General features: G+C 41.7%; 1 protein-coding gene across 7 annotated transcripts in view; it reads left to right on the plus strand.

The window, feature by feature from the left end:
• RNF130 (ring finger protein 130) overlaps window positions 1-15,546 on the plus strand; it is a 115,089-nt gene that overhangs the window by 55,366 nt on the left and 44,177 nt on the right. For 4 of the 7 annotated variants that reach the window (XM_044777137.2, XM_070516908.1, XM_070516907.1 and 1 more), the window contains exons 4-6: window positions 4,866-4,937; window positions 7,074-7,156; window positions 14,677-14,773. In XM_044777137.2, the coding sequence (XP_044633072.2) occupies window positions 4,866-4,937; window positions 7,074-7,156; window positions 14,677-14,773 (252 nt within the window). The remainder of the gene's footprint in view (window positions 1-4,865; window positions 4,938-7,073; window positions 7,157-14,676; window positions 14,774-15,546) is intronic. The other 3 variants (XM_070516911.1, XM_070516906.1, XM_070516909.1) reach the window with 1 other exon arrangement.

Raw genomic sequence — 15,546 nt, forward strand, 5'->3', positions numbered from 1 at the left:
CTGATAGAACTGAAGTGAGAAATGGAGAAACCTGCAGTTAGAGTCAGATTTCAGTACCCTTCTCTCAGTAGTTGAAAGAATAAGTAGACAGAAAATCAATGAGTATGGAAAAGATTTGAACGACATAGTCAGTTAACTTCATCTGATTGACGTTCATAAAGCACTACAACAAAAGCACAATACCATTCTTGTAAAGTGTACTCTGAGCCATAAAACAAGTCTCAATAAGTTTAAAAGGATTCAAGTCATAAAAAAATATATTCTCTGATCACTTGGAATTAAATTAGAAATCAATAACTGGAAAATCTCTGGAAAACTCTCACATATTTAGAAACTAACCTCTAAATAACCCATGGGATAAAGTCAAAAGGGAAATTAGAAAGTCATTTGAACTGAGTGAAGGTGAAAACATAATATATCAAAATGTTGAAGATGCCACTAAAGCAGTGCCTGTATGAAAAAAGATGAAAAGTCTGAAATTAACACTCTCAGCTTACACCCTGAGAAACTGGGGAAAGAAGAGCAAATTAAACCCAAAGTAAGCGGAAGAAAGGAAACAATAAAGATCAGAGCAGCAGTCGGTGAACAAAATCAATGACTCCAGGATCTGGTTCTTAGAGAAGATCAATAAAATTGATAAGCCTCTGGCCAAGCTCATCAGGAGAAAAAGAGAGCAGGCACAAATTAGCAATATCAAAAATGAGAGAGATGACATCACCTCAGATTATAAGGATAATAGGGGAATATTGTGAACAACTCTATGCTAATAAATTTGACAACTTCAGTGAAATGGACAAATTCCATGAAAGGCTAAAGACCAGAGCTCAGTCAAGATGAATAGATAAGTTAAATAGCCCTATATCTATCAAGGAAATTGCCTTTGTAGTTTAAAATCTTCCAAAAAAAGAAAGCTCTAGGCAGATGGTTTCTGGTGAATTCTACCAAACATTTAAGGAAGAAATAATAGCAATTCTACACAAACTATGGAAAATTGGAATGGCAGGAATACCTAACATTTCATTCTATAAAGCCAGCATCATCTTGATACCAAAACTAGTCAAAAACAGAAAACTGCAGATCAGAATCCTTCTTGAACCTAGATGCAAAAATTCTAAACAAAATTTTAGCAAATCATATCCAACAATATGTAAAAAGGTTAATTCATCATGACCAGGTGGTGTTGTAAAAAGGTTAATTCATCATGACCAGGTGGTGTTTATCCTAGGAATGCGAGGCTGATTTAACATTAAAAATCTAATCACTGTAATTTACCATATTATCAGACAAAAAGGAAACCCATACAATCTCAATACACGCGGAAAAAAATTTGCCAAAATCTAACATCTGTTCTTGATTTTAAAACTTTTAGCAAACTAGGAATAAAAGGCAACTTTCTTAAACCTGATGAGAGGCGTCTATGAAAACCTGACAGTTACCATTATACCCATATTAGAAATGAAGAAGTAAAAACCATCTTCATTCATAAATGACTATGTAGAAAATTTGATGGAGTCTGTAAGCAAGCTGCTAGAACTAACAAATGAGTTTAGCAACATTGGGAGATATAAGATCAATATACAAAAATCAATTTTATTTCTATACAAGCAATGAATGAGAATTGAATTTTTTTAAAAAAATACCGTTTTCATTAGCATCAAACAGGAAATAGCATAAACAGGAAATTATTAGAAATAGATTTGATAAAAGATGTGCAAGAACCTGTACAGTGAAATTCACATAAAATTTTGCTGAGAGAAGTTAAACAAGAACTAAATAGATGGAGGATACGGTGTTCAAGGGAAGACTCAATATTGTTAAGATGTCACTTCTCCCCAAATTGTTTTACACATTCAGTGCAATCCCAACATAGATCTCAGATGGCTTTTTAAGTGGAAGTTAACAAGCTGAACCTGAGATTCTTAGGGGAATGCAGAGGATCAAGAACAACTGAAAGGATGTTGGAAAAGAAGGAAAAAGTTGGAAGATTAACACTGCCTGATTTCAAGTTTGTTAAAAAGCTACAGAAATCATGACTGATACTTGCTTAATGGTAGACAGATATATGGTATAAAATAGTGTTCAGACTTAGATCCACACATTTATGGGCATCTGATTTTTGCCAAATGTACAAAGGCAATTCAGTGGAGAAAGGACAGCCTTTTCAACAAATGGTGCTGAGACAATTGTACATCATGGGCGAAAAAAAGAACTTTAAACAATATCTCATGCCATGCCAAATTAATTCAAAATAGATAAGAGAACTACATGTAAAGCCTACAACGATAAAACTTCTAGAAAAGAAAATAGCGGAAAATCTTGTAACCTTGCGATAGGCAAAAATTACTTAGATATGACACCAGAGTACAATCCACAAATGAAAAATTGATAATTCATCAAAATTAAAAACTTCTGCCACAGAGTGAGAGAAAATATATGCAAAAGGAGTTGTATCTAGAATATGTAAAATACTCTCGTCAATAGGAAGACAAAAAACTCAGTAGAAAAATGGGTAAAAAATTTGAACAGACACTTCACCCAAGAAGATATGCAGATGACCAATAAGTGCATGAAAATATACTCAGCATCACTCATAATTAGGGAAATGCAAATTAAAACCACAACAAGATTCCTCTACACACCTATTAAGAGTGGTTACAATCAGATGACGAAGACTGGCCGTATCAAGGGTTGGTGAGGATTGGAGGAACTGGGTTTTCATACACTGCTAGTGGAAATGTAAAATGGTACACTCACTTTGGAAAACATTTTGGCAGTCTCTTAAAAAGTCAAACACGCCTACCATGTTAGCTAGTCTTCCCTACTTCATAGGTATTTACCCTGGAGGAAAAAACATACGTCCTTAACAGGGACTTGTGTAAGTAAAAAATGTTGTTTTCAGCTTTATTCATTGCAGCCAAAAACTGGAAAACAATACAAATGTCCCATCAACAGGTGAAAAATAAATTTCGGTGTATCTATATAACGGGATACTACATAGCATAAGAAAGAAATGAAATGTTGATACATGGAACCACATGGATTAATTTCAAGATAATTATGCTAAATGAAAGAAACCATACACAAAATAGTTCATACTGTATCATTTCATTTATGTAAAACTCAAAAATACAAACTATAGTAGCAGAAAGTGGGTCATGGGGGATAGGGTGAAAGGGTGATGGGAAGAGGGGATTAGGAAGAGGCACAAGGAAGTTGCCGGGATGATAGATAAGATACACTGTCTTGATCTTAATTTAAGATGGTTTCATGGGTCATGTCAAAACATCAGATTATGCACTTTAAATATTTGCAGTTTATTTTAGGTCAACTATATCTCCCTAAGGCAGTTATATATATATATATGATAGAGGGGATTCTTGCAGGTTAAAAGAGACTTGAGAGGCATAGCAACCAAAGGCTCTGTATCCTTTGTATCCTGATTCAAATAAGCCGTTCTGGAGACAACTAGGGATATTGTAGTATAGTCTGAGTATTTGATATTGTTGATTAATTATTGTTGGTTTTGTTAGATAAGACGGCACCAATCAAAGCCCATATCTATTAGAGAGATGTAATGAAGACTCTATGGGTGAAATAATTCAATGCTTGTGATGTGCTTTGAAATCCTCCAGCACCATAAAAAGGGGTTCCCTCTTACAGATGAAAATATGGGTAAAATATTGACACTTGAAGCTGGATGGTGGATACTTAGAGGTTCATTAAATTATTGTTTTCTTCTGTGTATTTTTAAATTCCCCTAAAATTTTTATGTTTTTATGATTTTTTTTATCCTGAGGATAGCCCCCACAATTTCCTTCAGCCTCAGCACCTCCTCTGCTCACAGTTCAGGATCTGGTTATGTGTAGGGTGACCATCTGTCCCAGTGCCTGTTTGCACCTGTTTTCCCAGGGTAATTGTTAATAGGGCTCTCTGACTCTCAGAGCATTGTATTTGAACAATAAAATATATACTCAGCCTAGGTATATCAAACTATAATTTCTTTCACATCCCTGTGCATCCTACCTATTTGTCTTTACTTGACTATTCTTTTGTCCAGAAAGGATGCCTATGCTTTCCTTATCTAACTCCTTCCTACTCAGTTGTCCAAGTCTTAGCTCAGGCATCGTTTCCTCAGAGCCTTCCCTGATGTTCCTCCTCTGCCTGAGCCCCGCTGCCTGCGTTAGGTGGCCTCCTTTGTGCTGCCACATCACTTGGGCATGCTCTGCTCTACAATGTCCTATTAAAATGTGTTTACTAGTCTGTTCCCCAATTCAGTTGGCTTTTCAAGATGAAGGGTACACTGTCTTTTTGTCTTTGGGTCCTTGGTGTCTAGCGATGCTAGCAATAGCTGGTAAAATGTTGGTTAAATCCAGCCTTAGAGATTCCCTGACTTGACCCTCTCAGATAAATGAGCATAACTCACCTCTGGAAGGTCAGTGCACCTTCCTAGATCAAAGAGCATTATCATAGCAGATGGTGGTAGGATAAACAATTTCAAGGGGCTTTGAAGTGTCCTTTTACTAAGACAGAGTTATACATCTAATAGTGTCTGACATATACAAGAAGTAGATTTTGATAATGCTGTAATACTTCAAATGTTTATTAACTACAAAATGCAGTAGTAGTTATAACACCTGGCTTTTTCACTGTGTGCACCTTTTAATTATTCAACCAGAATCTGAATCTATGGGAAAACTGCCAGTTTTTCTAATTTTTTAATAGCTTTTTTAGAATCCTCCCATATGATATGACATGGAGAATGATGTAAGACAATAGGGACTTTATACATATAATTATTTTAAAATAAAGAACATCATCCAGAGATCTTGCACTTGTATGTCTGTTTTTCTTTGCAATTTTTACAGCGTCGTCTTGGAGATGCAGCCAAGAAAGCCATCAGCAAATTGACAACCAGAACAGTAAAAAAGGGCGATAAGGTACAGTAATGAAATAACTTCTAACACTATAAAAATAAAAAGTAAGGGGCCAGCCCAGTGGTGTAGTGATAAAGGTCACTTGGTGGCCTGGGGTTCACAGGTTCAGATCCCAGACATAGAGTTACACATTACTCATCAAGCCATGCAGTGGTGGCATCCCATGTACGAAAAATAGAGGAAGATTAGCATAGATGTTAGCTCGGGGACAGTCTTCCTCAAGCAAAAAGAGGAAGATTGGCGGCAGATGTTAGCTCAGGACCAATCTTCCTCATCAAAAAACATAGTAAAATAAAAAGTAGTTTTGCTTTTGAGTTGTTGGGAGAGAATATGCACTAATCATCCGTGTCTCCTTTGTTAGAGTATTATTTTTCTCTAAGTGTACTATATAATGCTGCATTTTAAACCAGTGTCTCTTTGAAATCTTATTCTTAGTGTGCCTGTCATTTGGAGGCCTTCCATACAGTTCTCTAACTTTCCTGGACTTTAAAGGCTCTTGCCATTATTTGCTTCACCGGGCTGCTTATAGTTACGCTGGCTGTGCTGTTCAACAGCGTTCTGCTAAAACCTAGCATACTTTTAAAGGGAAGAACTCTAATGGGGCAGTTGATGCACTAAGTAGACAGGAATATGCATTCTCTTCCTATGCTTCCTGAGACTTTGCCACATCTCCTTTGTGTTTTTATTCCTTCACCAATTAAATGGAGAACTGGAGACCCACATTTCAAGGGAGTGTCAGTCAACAAGGTGCTTTCTGTGCTGAGCAGTTTGAAAGAAGGGCACAGTGAGTCAGGATTGGGCCTGGTGGCTAGGGGGCGCAGAACCAGAGGCAGTGACAGGCTACGGCTGAGCCCGCCCACCACCATTCCCCAGTAGGCTCTCAAGTTACGGCAGAGCCCTGCTTCTGCTCTGTAAGACAGAACAGCAGCTTAAAGTTACACCTCCATTTGATACATCCAAGGTTATCCAAAGTGAAAATACTGCATCTCTGAAGGCGTAAAAGCAAAACTGTCTTCTACCCCACGCCCAACTCTAATATTTTAAAAAAAGAATCTGCAAGGATAATTTCGATGATTTTCTGTCCTCCTAAGTTTTACCACTTTCTCGACTTTACTCGTTTTTATTCCCACTGCCTTAACACCACCACAGCTAGTTTTCTTTGACACTGCTCCGGAAAGTGGAGACATTTTCAGTGAACTTGACTGTACACTAAGGAAAGAAGAAAGTAGACACTCTGGCAGAGAATGTAAGCGGTACTGCAACCAGAGGGAAGTGGTCGCTGTGTCAGTGCTTTCTTGGCCTGGTGGGCTTTCAGTTGTCACGTTGATTTGAAATTCCCTGGAGCTGGTCTGACCTACCCCAGGCTAGCACAAAACCCTTTCCTTGTTAAAACCAACACCTTCTTAGTTTGTACCTCTTGCACCTGCCAAGAGTTGTTCCACTGAGTTTCAGTCTAAGTGACAATGGCACAGCAAAGAGTCTCACCTTTCCTGGCTTAGGTTCCTGGTAGTGCTCTGTTTCATGACAGTTCAGGGGAACCGCCTCCTCAGTCAAGAGGAGGAAGGAAATCACTTACTCTGAGTGATACTTGATAAGGACCCAGTACTGAGCTGAGCCAATGGCTGTTCTCTACCCCAAATCTGTGACCAGATGCGCAGCTCCCATCCTTGGGGCAGGTCTCCAGATAGCAGTCTTTTGGGGGCTCATCATCTCTGCTGCCTGTACTTAGCCATGTGGTCAGATGAGCCTCCTAATGAGTACCCAAACTGTGGAGGGGTGTGCACTGTGACCCATTAGACCCGAGTAGTGATGCAGCAGTGGTGGGGAGAGGGTATCAGAGTGGTCCAAGGTGATAGCTGATTTGAATCTTGATAAAAATTAGAATTCTGACTTCTAAGAAGTTTCACAAACAGAATTAGTATTACTTGTCACAACACAGTTTAAAAACAAAATAGATTGGCTTAGATGTAATTTTTATAGTTAAGCCCATGGAAACATTAAGTTTTTTTTAACCTTTCACTTTATAGTCACTTGTTTACCATAGTTGCCACAGGAAAATTCTTAGCTAGGTTGTATCTCCTCCATTTATGTACTTTTAACCTTAGCGTATGGCTTTTGTCCCTGTGCTTTTCATTTCAGGAAACAGACCCAGACTTTGATCATTGCGCAGTCTGCATAGAGAGCTATAAGCAGAATGACGTTGTCCGGATTCTCCCCTGCAAGTATGTCAGCTTCCTTCGTTAAAAAAGAATGATGCTAACGTAGTTTGTATGTCTCCCTTTCAGAGTGGGTCGCTCCCTTGCTTTTGAGAACTACTCGGTGGTTTTCTGGCAGGCAGAGGCCCAGCTGCACAGTGTACATAGCAGGAGTTGCAGTTCACAGTGAGCCGTGCTCCCTCAGCAAGAACTGATTGCACAAGCCTTTCTCTATATGAGAAACACAGGGCACAAACTCTGGACACATCCACAGCCTAAGGTCATTAATGTGAAAAGTTTTTAATGCTCTGACTTCTGTGGGTTTCAGAACTATCTGCTGTTCCTCTCCTTCTTAAATCAGAGTACATCACTAGGCCATCCAGTAAAGCCTCATCAGTGTTCGCTTGGCTCTGGGGACCAGAACTCTAGGGACTTGGAGTAAGTCTTTTTGTGAACCTGGGTTATGCACAGTCGGGAGGACTGATATGTGCTGCATGCCTGCTCCTCGTCGGGGACTCTGCTCTGTGCAGTTTACGTTTCTCTCTCCTGTAAGAGGGTTAGTGTTTTTCTCCCCATTGTGCAGTGAAGAGTAGTGAAACCAATAGTAGCTGCTGGAGTCACACAATTCAGAAATGGCAGAGCCGATATGAAGGTCTGCCTTTAATGTTGGTACTTCTTACATGAGGCCACATACCTCCTTCCCAAAGGAGGGTGTTCTCCTGAACTTGATGCCCTGAAAAGAGCACATTTGCTTCATAAGCACATTGTTGATTTTTCCCATGGTGCTGTCCCAAGCTGGGGATGTGAAACAGTAAGATACACAGTTCTGAGTGCTAACTGGAAAAATATGAAACCACCTATTGAGAAGCCTGAAATCAAAGATTTTTTCCTCTTCCTTCTCCCCTCTCCTTTAAAACACATCCACACAGCGTCAGCCTTCCGATAATGCAGAGCGTGTGCATGAATAAAATAATTAGTAAGTGTCTCCATGAGGCTACCGGTATTACTTTACTTATTCACAAAGTAATCTATTTTGAGCCTAGAAAGTTCTGGTTTTTTAAAAAAATAGTAGAAGTTAAGAGTAATTCTATATACTGAAACAGAAAACCAAGATTCTAGAAGTCAAGTCATTCTAGTTTACATATAAAGGAAAATCTATAAAACTCAATATAAGCTCTTCTATGGAAAATTAAATTATGTAATAACCAGTTTTTCTTCAGCTGTAGTCACTTACAGTCTAAAACATGAGGCTAAAGGAAATATACATACCAATTAGGAAAAGGATCAGTAGGATGTTTTATAAAGCATCATCAGCTCTTACCTGATTTTAGAAAATGTTTTCATCTGCACAGATTTCTTTTGACACCGGAATGACCAGGAGGAAGCCCGGTCTCCCCAAATTCGCTGTCTTCCCATTTCAGTGCAGGGCCTCCCAGAACTGTCTGGGACCTAAGAACAAAGGCCTCCAAACAATTCCTGGTTATTCCTAAATCAAAGTGTCTTCCCAGGGAGCGTCGGCAGGAAATAGGTTATTGTGGGAAGTTTCCTCCCCATCCTCTCTGTCCCCTAAGCATTGGCTTTTCCACAGCTTCATTTTGAGTTCTCCTTTTTTTCTGAGTTTGGTCCAGTGCTTTCCAAATCTGACTACCTCGGGGCCAGTGGAGAGCTTTCAGAAACACATCCCAAGTGGAGCCGGGCATGTTTATTTTTAATAAGTATCTGCGTGCTTCTGATGCTGCAAGGCCACACCCTCCATTGAGGTCCCAAACTTTGGTTGATCTTAGCCATTTCTATAGCTGTACCTACCACCAGAAGAGTGGTCTCAACCTTTGTGTTTGTGGTCTGCGTTTGAATATCATAATTTTGGTAAACTTAACAGCATTTCTTTGCACCCGTGGTTAAGGCACTGCTCATGCCTGCCCTGCCTGTGTATCAGACTTCCCCTTTTGCTTTGGAGCGGTTTGATGTTTCTTACTCTTAACATCTGGAGTCTCAGTAAGCTGTAGCTTTCTCTAAACTATATTGCATAGCCTGCTCAGCAAAACTGAAGTGGTAGCAACAGCATGATTCTCAGGTGTAGTAGAAATTAACCTTCACATTGAGCAATGCTCTGTGGGACCTGAGTTGACAACTTTTGACCCAGAGCAGGGTTTTTCAGCCTTAGCATTGTTGACATTTGGGACCAGACAGTTCTTTGGGGAGGGGGCTATCCTGTGCGTTGCAGGATATTTAGCAGAATCCTGGCTCCAAGCAGTAGATGCCAATAGGTCCCCACACACAGCTGTGACAAGCACAAATGCCTCCAGTTGAGGACCACTGACCTAGAGGATAGCTTCACACAAATATTCATCTTTACTCCAAATCTTCTCCAACACTCTTATTTCCAATGAGTTCTTGTCAAGTACCTTCAGATTAACTGTTGCCTTGTGCTGCTGCTGACTTTGTTCCCTCTGCCTGGGATACCTTGCCCTTGCTCTTTGTCTGCTGTCTTTGAAACCAAGCCAAGGTGTGCCTCTGCTGTCTTCCTTTAGCTCATTGCCTGACAGTTCTGCCAGCTGCTTGCCACCCGTGGGCTCTGGTGGACCCAGCTGTGCCTGGGGCACTGCACAGAGCCCTTCTCTTTGCCTGGTCAGCTCTCTCTGTTCCTCACAGCAGCACTTCTGGGCATATTTGTTCTTAAATACCTTAACTCATCTCTTTCTTCCTCACCCTCAGCAGATAACTTCACCATCAGCTTCACAGAGAAAGTAACGGCTGTTAGACAATTGAAGTTCTCTTAGCTTCCTGACCCAAAGCCTCCAGACTCACTCTTACAGCCTTCCCTCCTGTCAGGACAGAGGAGGAGGCCTCCTTTATTCTGTGCTCTTCCCACCTGGACCTCTGCATGCCAGTCCTTCCCTTCCTCCAGGACTTTGCTCTGTTGACTATCTGCTCCCTCCAGTTTTTGTTCTTTCTGTCTTACTTACAGCATTTTATCACTTTCAAGCATTTCCAATTCCAGTTTTCATAACTCTCAAACCCATCTCCAGTACTACCCTCCAGCTTCCTGCTTCACAGCCAGATTTTTTTTTTTCAAGTTTCCCCAGAGAACAGGGAAAGCAAGACGATCGTTTTTTTTTTGTTTGTTTGTTTGTTTTTTTATTGAGTTATTGATAGGTTACAATCTTGTGAAATTTCAATTGTACATTAATGTTTGTCAGTCATGTTGTAGGTGCACCACTTCACCCTTTGTGCCCACCCCCCACCCCACCTTTCCCCTGGTATCCACTAAACTGTTCTTGGTCCATAGTTTTAAATTCCTCATATGAGTGGAGTCATACACAGATTATCTTTCTCTCGCTGCACAGCCAGACTTTTAAAAGCATCCACAGTCACTGTCCGTCTTCACCTCAGGAAGGGAAGAAGAAGAGCCCAGGTGGCTCGTGTCTGTCTTTCCCTCATTTGAACAGGCCTCTCTGGAGACTGAACTGAGACTTTCTGTCTGGAGAGGGCAAGCCTCTCATGGAGTGCTGGCTTTTTGCTGCATGACCTTTACTCCTCATCTTCTGTCACGTTAATTTACAGTGCACAGATGACAGTTGGCATTGCCTTGGGACCTCCTGCTTGTGTCAGTTGATTACAGTTGATCATCTTTTGGATGTTAGCCAACACATCTTAGAAACTAAAAAACTGTCACCTTATTTAGACCTCTTTTATTTAAAGGTCAGCCACAGAAATTTTTTTTTTTTAAAGATTGGCCCTGAGCTAACATCTGTTGCCAATCTTATATTTTTTTTCTTCTTCTCCCCGAAGCCCCCCACTACATAGTTATATATTCTAGTTGTAGGTCCTTCCGGCTCTGCTGTGTGGGATACCACCTCAGCATGGCTTGATGAACAGTGCTAGGTCTGCGCTCAGGATCTGAACTGGTGAACCCTGGGCTACCAAAGCCAAGTGCACAAACCTAACCACTCAGCCACGGGCCCAGCCCCCAGAATGTTTTAGTGGTTAAAAACTTTGCAGAAATAGAGTGCAGCAGCTTGGATGAACGTATGTCTAAGATGCCACTGTGGGGCTCAGTGGGTCAGTCATCAGGCTGTGGGTGAGGCATTTCTGTGAGGCCCTCGCTTCCGAGGGAGGGCCTGTTTAAACAGCACCTGCTGTCAGTCCCACCCAGGGAGAGAGAGTGCTTGTCTCTGACCTTTAATAATCCTGGGTCCTTTTATATTTGCCAGGTTCTTTCATGGCACCAAGAGGCTGCAGAGCTGTGAAAACAACTCCTTCAGTGTAGGCATCTCACCCCACCCCCAGCCATTGTTCTGGTCATTCTCTAGTTTATGGCGTGGGTGGGAAGTAGGAAGGAGAGAGGGTACTGTATTTCGTTGTTATTGGTTTATTCCTTTTATGTTCTATACGTTTTGCATTCTGCATCCCAAAGTATTTCTTACAGGAATAAAGGGCTTTTTTGGTGAAGCTCTGATATACTTGTCCTTTTCACGTTTCTCTGTTCCTCAACACATCACCTGCCTTCTGTCCCGGTATACCACTGAGCCCTACATATGCTGGGCCCTTTTCTGCTTTGTGTGTACTTTTATGATTTGAGTCTTTTAGAACAGCAGGAAGGGGCTTTTCAAGGTCTGGCTGGCCCCCGGTGCCGCCCTCTGAGGTGTCTGGGTCCTTGTGGTTTACCTGTAGGCTAGTAGGAGGCTCTCTGGTGCTGGGCTGCTCGGGTGTTCCGACCATTTATTGGGATATTGTGGGAAACGTGAACGTTACTTTGCCGGGTGTGTGTTAAATGATAACTGTTCATTCGCATGGCCTTGGTGCTTTTCTGAGTATTCCACGTACGGTTTCTCACTCACTGCTCCACACAGCGCATGAAGTAGATTACACAGAGCCTTCCCTGCTCCTCCCCACCCTACAGCTTTCCGGGAGACAGCGAGGAGTCAGGAGGGCAGTTTACCGAGGCTCAGACCGTGCAGTAGCAGGACTTTGCCTAGGAGGAAGGGAAGGGCTACGTCATGCTTGTTGAAACAGCTGAGGAAATAGAAGCAAGAGAGTCACGAGAGTGGTGATGAAAGAAAGAAGCAACAAGTGCAGGGCAGCTCCTCACCACAACCCCAGCAGCAACCTGAGGAGGGCGGTGGGCTGGTGCCACAAGGGCCCCTGGGTCAAGAGAAAAGAGGCTCGGTTTTGTTTTCACAAGAGAAGGATGTGCTGTGGGAATTAGACTGCTGGTCTCCAGGTAGGGTACAAAAGCTGGACTGTTGGGGAATCTGGAAAGATGGCCTCGTCAGAGTGGGGAGTGTGGGAAGGAGGGCAGTTAGCTGACTGGCGTGGAGTCTGGGGTAAGAAAGCAATGAATGGGGTGGACGGATGAGTCAAAAGGAAAAGATTTTTTTAAAGAAAGAAATATTTCTTTCGGATTTTGAGTCAGCCAAGGAAGGGAGGCATTCTCACTTTGTCCCTGAGGACCAGTTAGTCTTTGTTGTCCCTCTTTACAGTTCCCACAGCAGAGGGCCAAACACATTCTTTCAGATCAACGAATCTGCAAGGAAGCAATTAAGAACCCCAACATAAGAAAAACCCATTTATAACTAAAGTTAAAGGAATAGATAAGCAGAGAACACACAACTCATGCAGCTTTAAAAATTGAATATGGGATTATACCATTTTGTTCTTTCTGAATCAACAGTAATAGAAAAGAAAGTCAGGACAGTAAGAAGAGGGGGAAGCAAGAACACTGGTGAGAGTGGGAGGGCCAGAGCCAAAGCACTGTCCCGTAGGTCTGCTGCTGGCTTAAACCACGGCCTCCACAAACAGCTGGTGAGAGTCAGCTGTCGCCCCCATCCCCACCCCGACCACCACCAAAGCAGCCCCTTCAGAGATCACAAAACCTTCTCTCTTCTTTCACTTGGCCGAAGTCCGTTGTCCACCCTACATAGAACTAGAGCATTTTCCCAGTCACCTACTCCCACCCAACACTGACCTAACCCTCAGGGGTCCATAGGCCTCCCGAAAACATATGCCAGATATTAGGCAGAGGTGCCCTCGTAAGGAGGAGGATCTGTCATCTCTGTCAGACCCTAAAGGGATGTATATCCCCAGAAAGGATTAAAATCCTTGTTCTAGTCTTTGTTAGCTGGCTGTAGTCTGACAGCTGTGCTCTGAGAATGCCTCTTCAGTAGCGTCCTGTAGTAGAGGCCTTCGTCTCCCTACTGGAGCACTCTCGTGTGAGGATATGAGGACCAAGAAGCAGATGTGACAGTGCCTTTGGTGCGCTAAATGAATTCAGTCTCGCCAATGGGTCGATGACTTTGATCCCTTAAGTAAAAACCTTCAGGTTTGTATAAAAGCCTTCAGGGATAATGAGGTTCTGGTTTATGCATTATCTGCAAGTTTCAGACTAGATTGTTAATTTAGTCTTCAAGATCGTTATTCTTACCTCAAAGAAATTGGTACAAGGCCACCAAGTGGTGAAAGGTGGGTGGGTATGTTTTGTTCAGGTTGAAGCTGTAAGCACGAATTTTTCTTCCAAATCTCAATTAAAACTGAGTTTTCTAGACCTCTTTTTTATATCAAAACTGCATTTTTAGCCAGCTATATATAAATTATAAATTAACAATGAAAGCTTTAAAGGCATACCACGGTTCAATTTGGTATCTTTCTCAAAGTTTCTTTGATCTTATCCCATGATTCCGATTCTGGTTCCTCCAAAGGTGCTGGGAATGTCTATCCCTGTTTGGTAGGACTTTGGGGCTTCCACGTGGCTTACTTTCAGCTTCTCAGAGCTCCTCTGGGGCTGCTTGAGCTTGAGAAATTATTTCTGCAGCTCCCTCAAAGTCTTTTCTCCCTTCCAAAGGGCACGAGTCTCTTATAAGAATACAAGTCCCTCCATGACTGACTTGTTTCTAGTCCCACCAAGGTGACTTTCTACTCTCCTGAATGAGAGAAAATCAGCACCCATGCTCTCTCTCACCGTAACATTTTAGCTGAAAACTGCTGGCTGAGCATTGTCTGCTTCCCAAGCCCAGGTCACCCCTAAAAATAGCCGCGACTACCCCTAACTTGACAAACATTTAACATAGGTTACTTAGAAGTCTTTTAAAAGGTTTAAACAATGTTTTAAATGACATTTAAACAGAGTTCCATGAAACTGATTAATAGTTATACAGAGAGCTCTTTTCATTTAACCCTTGTTTAATATCTTTTTGAAATTCCATTTTTCTACTTCAGCTGTTATGGAAAACATAACTGATTTATAAGATACGATTCATTATCTTCATTCTTAATAAATTCTCTCAAATCTTTTTTGGAATTTGGTGGAATAAAAAGACCAAACAACCAAACACTGCTTCTCGGTTCTCATTATACAGTGCTGTCGCTGTAAGATCGGGTTCAGTTCTCTGCTAACTGCCTTTACGACATCCCCAGTATTTGCCTCTTGGGACTTGTGAACATGTCCTAAAAGGAGGGGAAATGGACTAACTAAAAATGTCATTTCCTTGGTTTTGGCCTAACAGTTTTTCAGTATATAATTTGTGATACAATTCTCCATTTTTTTATAGGCATGTTTTCCACAAATCCTGCGTGGATCCCTGGCTTAGTGAACACTGTACCTGCCCTATGTGCAAACTTAATATTTTGAAGGCCCTGGGAATTGTGGTATGTTTCCTATTTTGTTACTACTTTCGTGTAGTGTCATCTCTAAGTGTAACCTGTTAAACATAGTCCAAGGAGACGGTTAAGTCTCACGAGAAAGCGCTGGCTTCCTTTGCCATGTAGCCTGTTAGTCTAGCAGCGCCTCTCTTCTGGGACACTTAAAAAGCCCAGCCCCTCTCAGGGAACTCCTGGAGGAGGACAGAGAGAGCTGTGCTTGTCCTCTTGAAAGCTGCTTCTCCTAGGTGCTGGGTGTGTGGGGAAGAACTGAGGCGGGGAGAAGAATGTGATCTTCCTTTATTCCAGTATCTTTTTTAAAAAAAAATAAAGGGATAAAATATAAACTTGGCTCTGGTCCAATAGTAAATTTTTTTTGCATTCAGCACAATGTAAAGCTGTCATCACTCATGTTCCTTGCTCTTGAATTTGGCTTTGCTCTCCTGGGCGTTGGTCAGTTGCAGGCAGTGGAGGTGGGCAGTGCCAGCCCTGTGCCCACCTTTCATAGCCTGGCAGGGCTTGAGTCAGGTGCTGTGTAGAGCTTCGGCTCTTTCGGGAAAGCCCATGCTGACTGACCGAGGACCTTGGAGACTTCTTATAGTTTCTTCCTCAAGAGAGGTATATATCCAGGATTATTGCTTTTTAGAGGAAAATAAAATACTTTCTGGTCTCAAAAAAAGTGAAAATAATCTCCTTATGGAGCAGAAAGGTTAGTTTGACCCAACAGATAAATTCTGCATTTTAGCTTTGCAACCCAAAGAAGATCTAAATAGTCCTATTTG

The sequence above is a fragment of the Equus asinus genome, chromosome 9, assembly GCF_041296235.1.
Source record: "Equus asinus isolate D_3611 breed Donkey chromosome 9, EquAss-T2T_v2, whole genome shotgun sequence".
In the NCBI taxonomy this organism is placed as follows: Eukaryota; Metazoa; Chordata; class Mammalia; order Perissodactyla; family Equidae; genus Equus; species Equus asinus.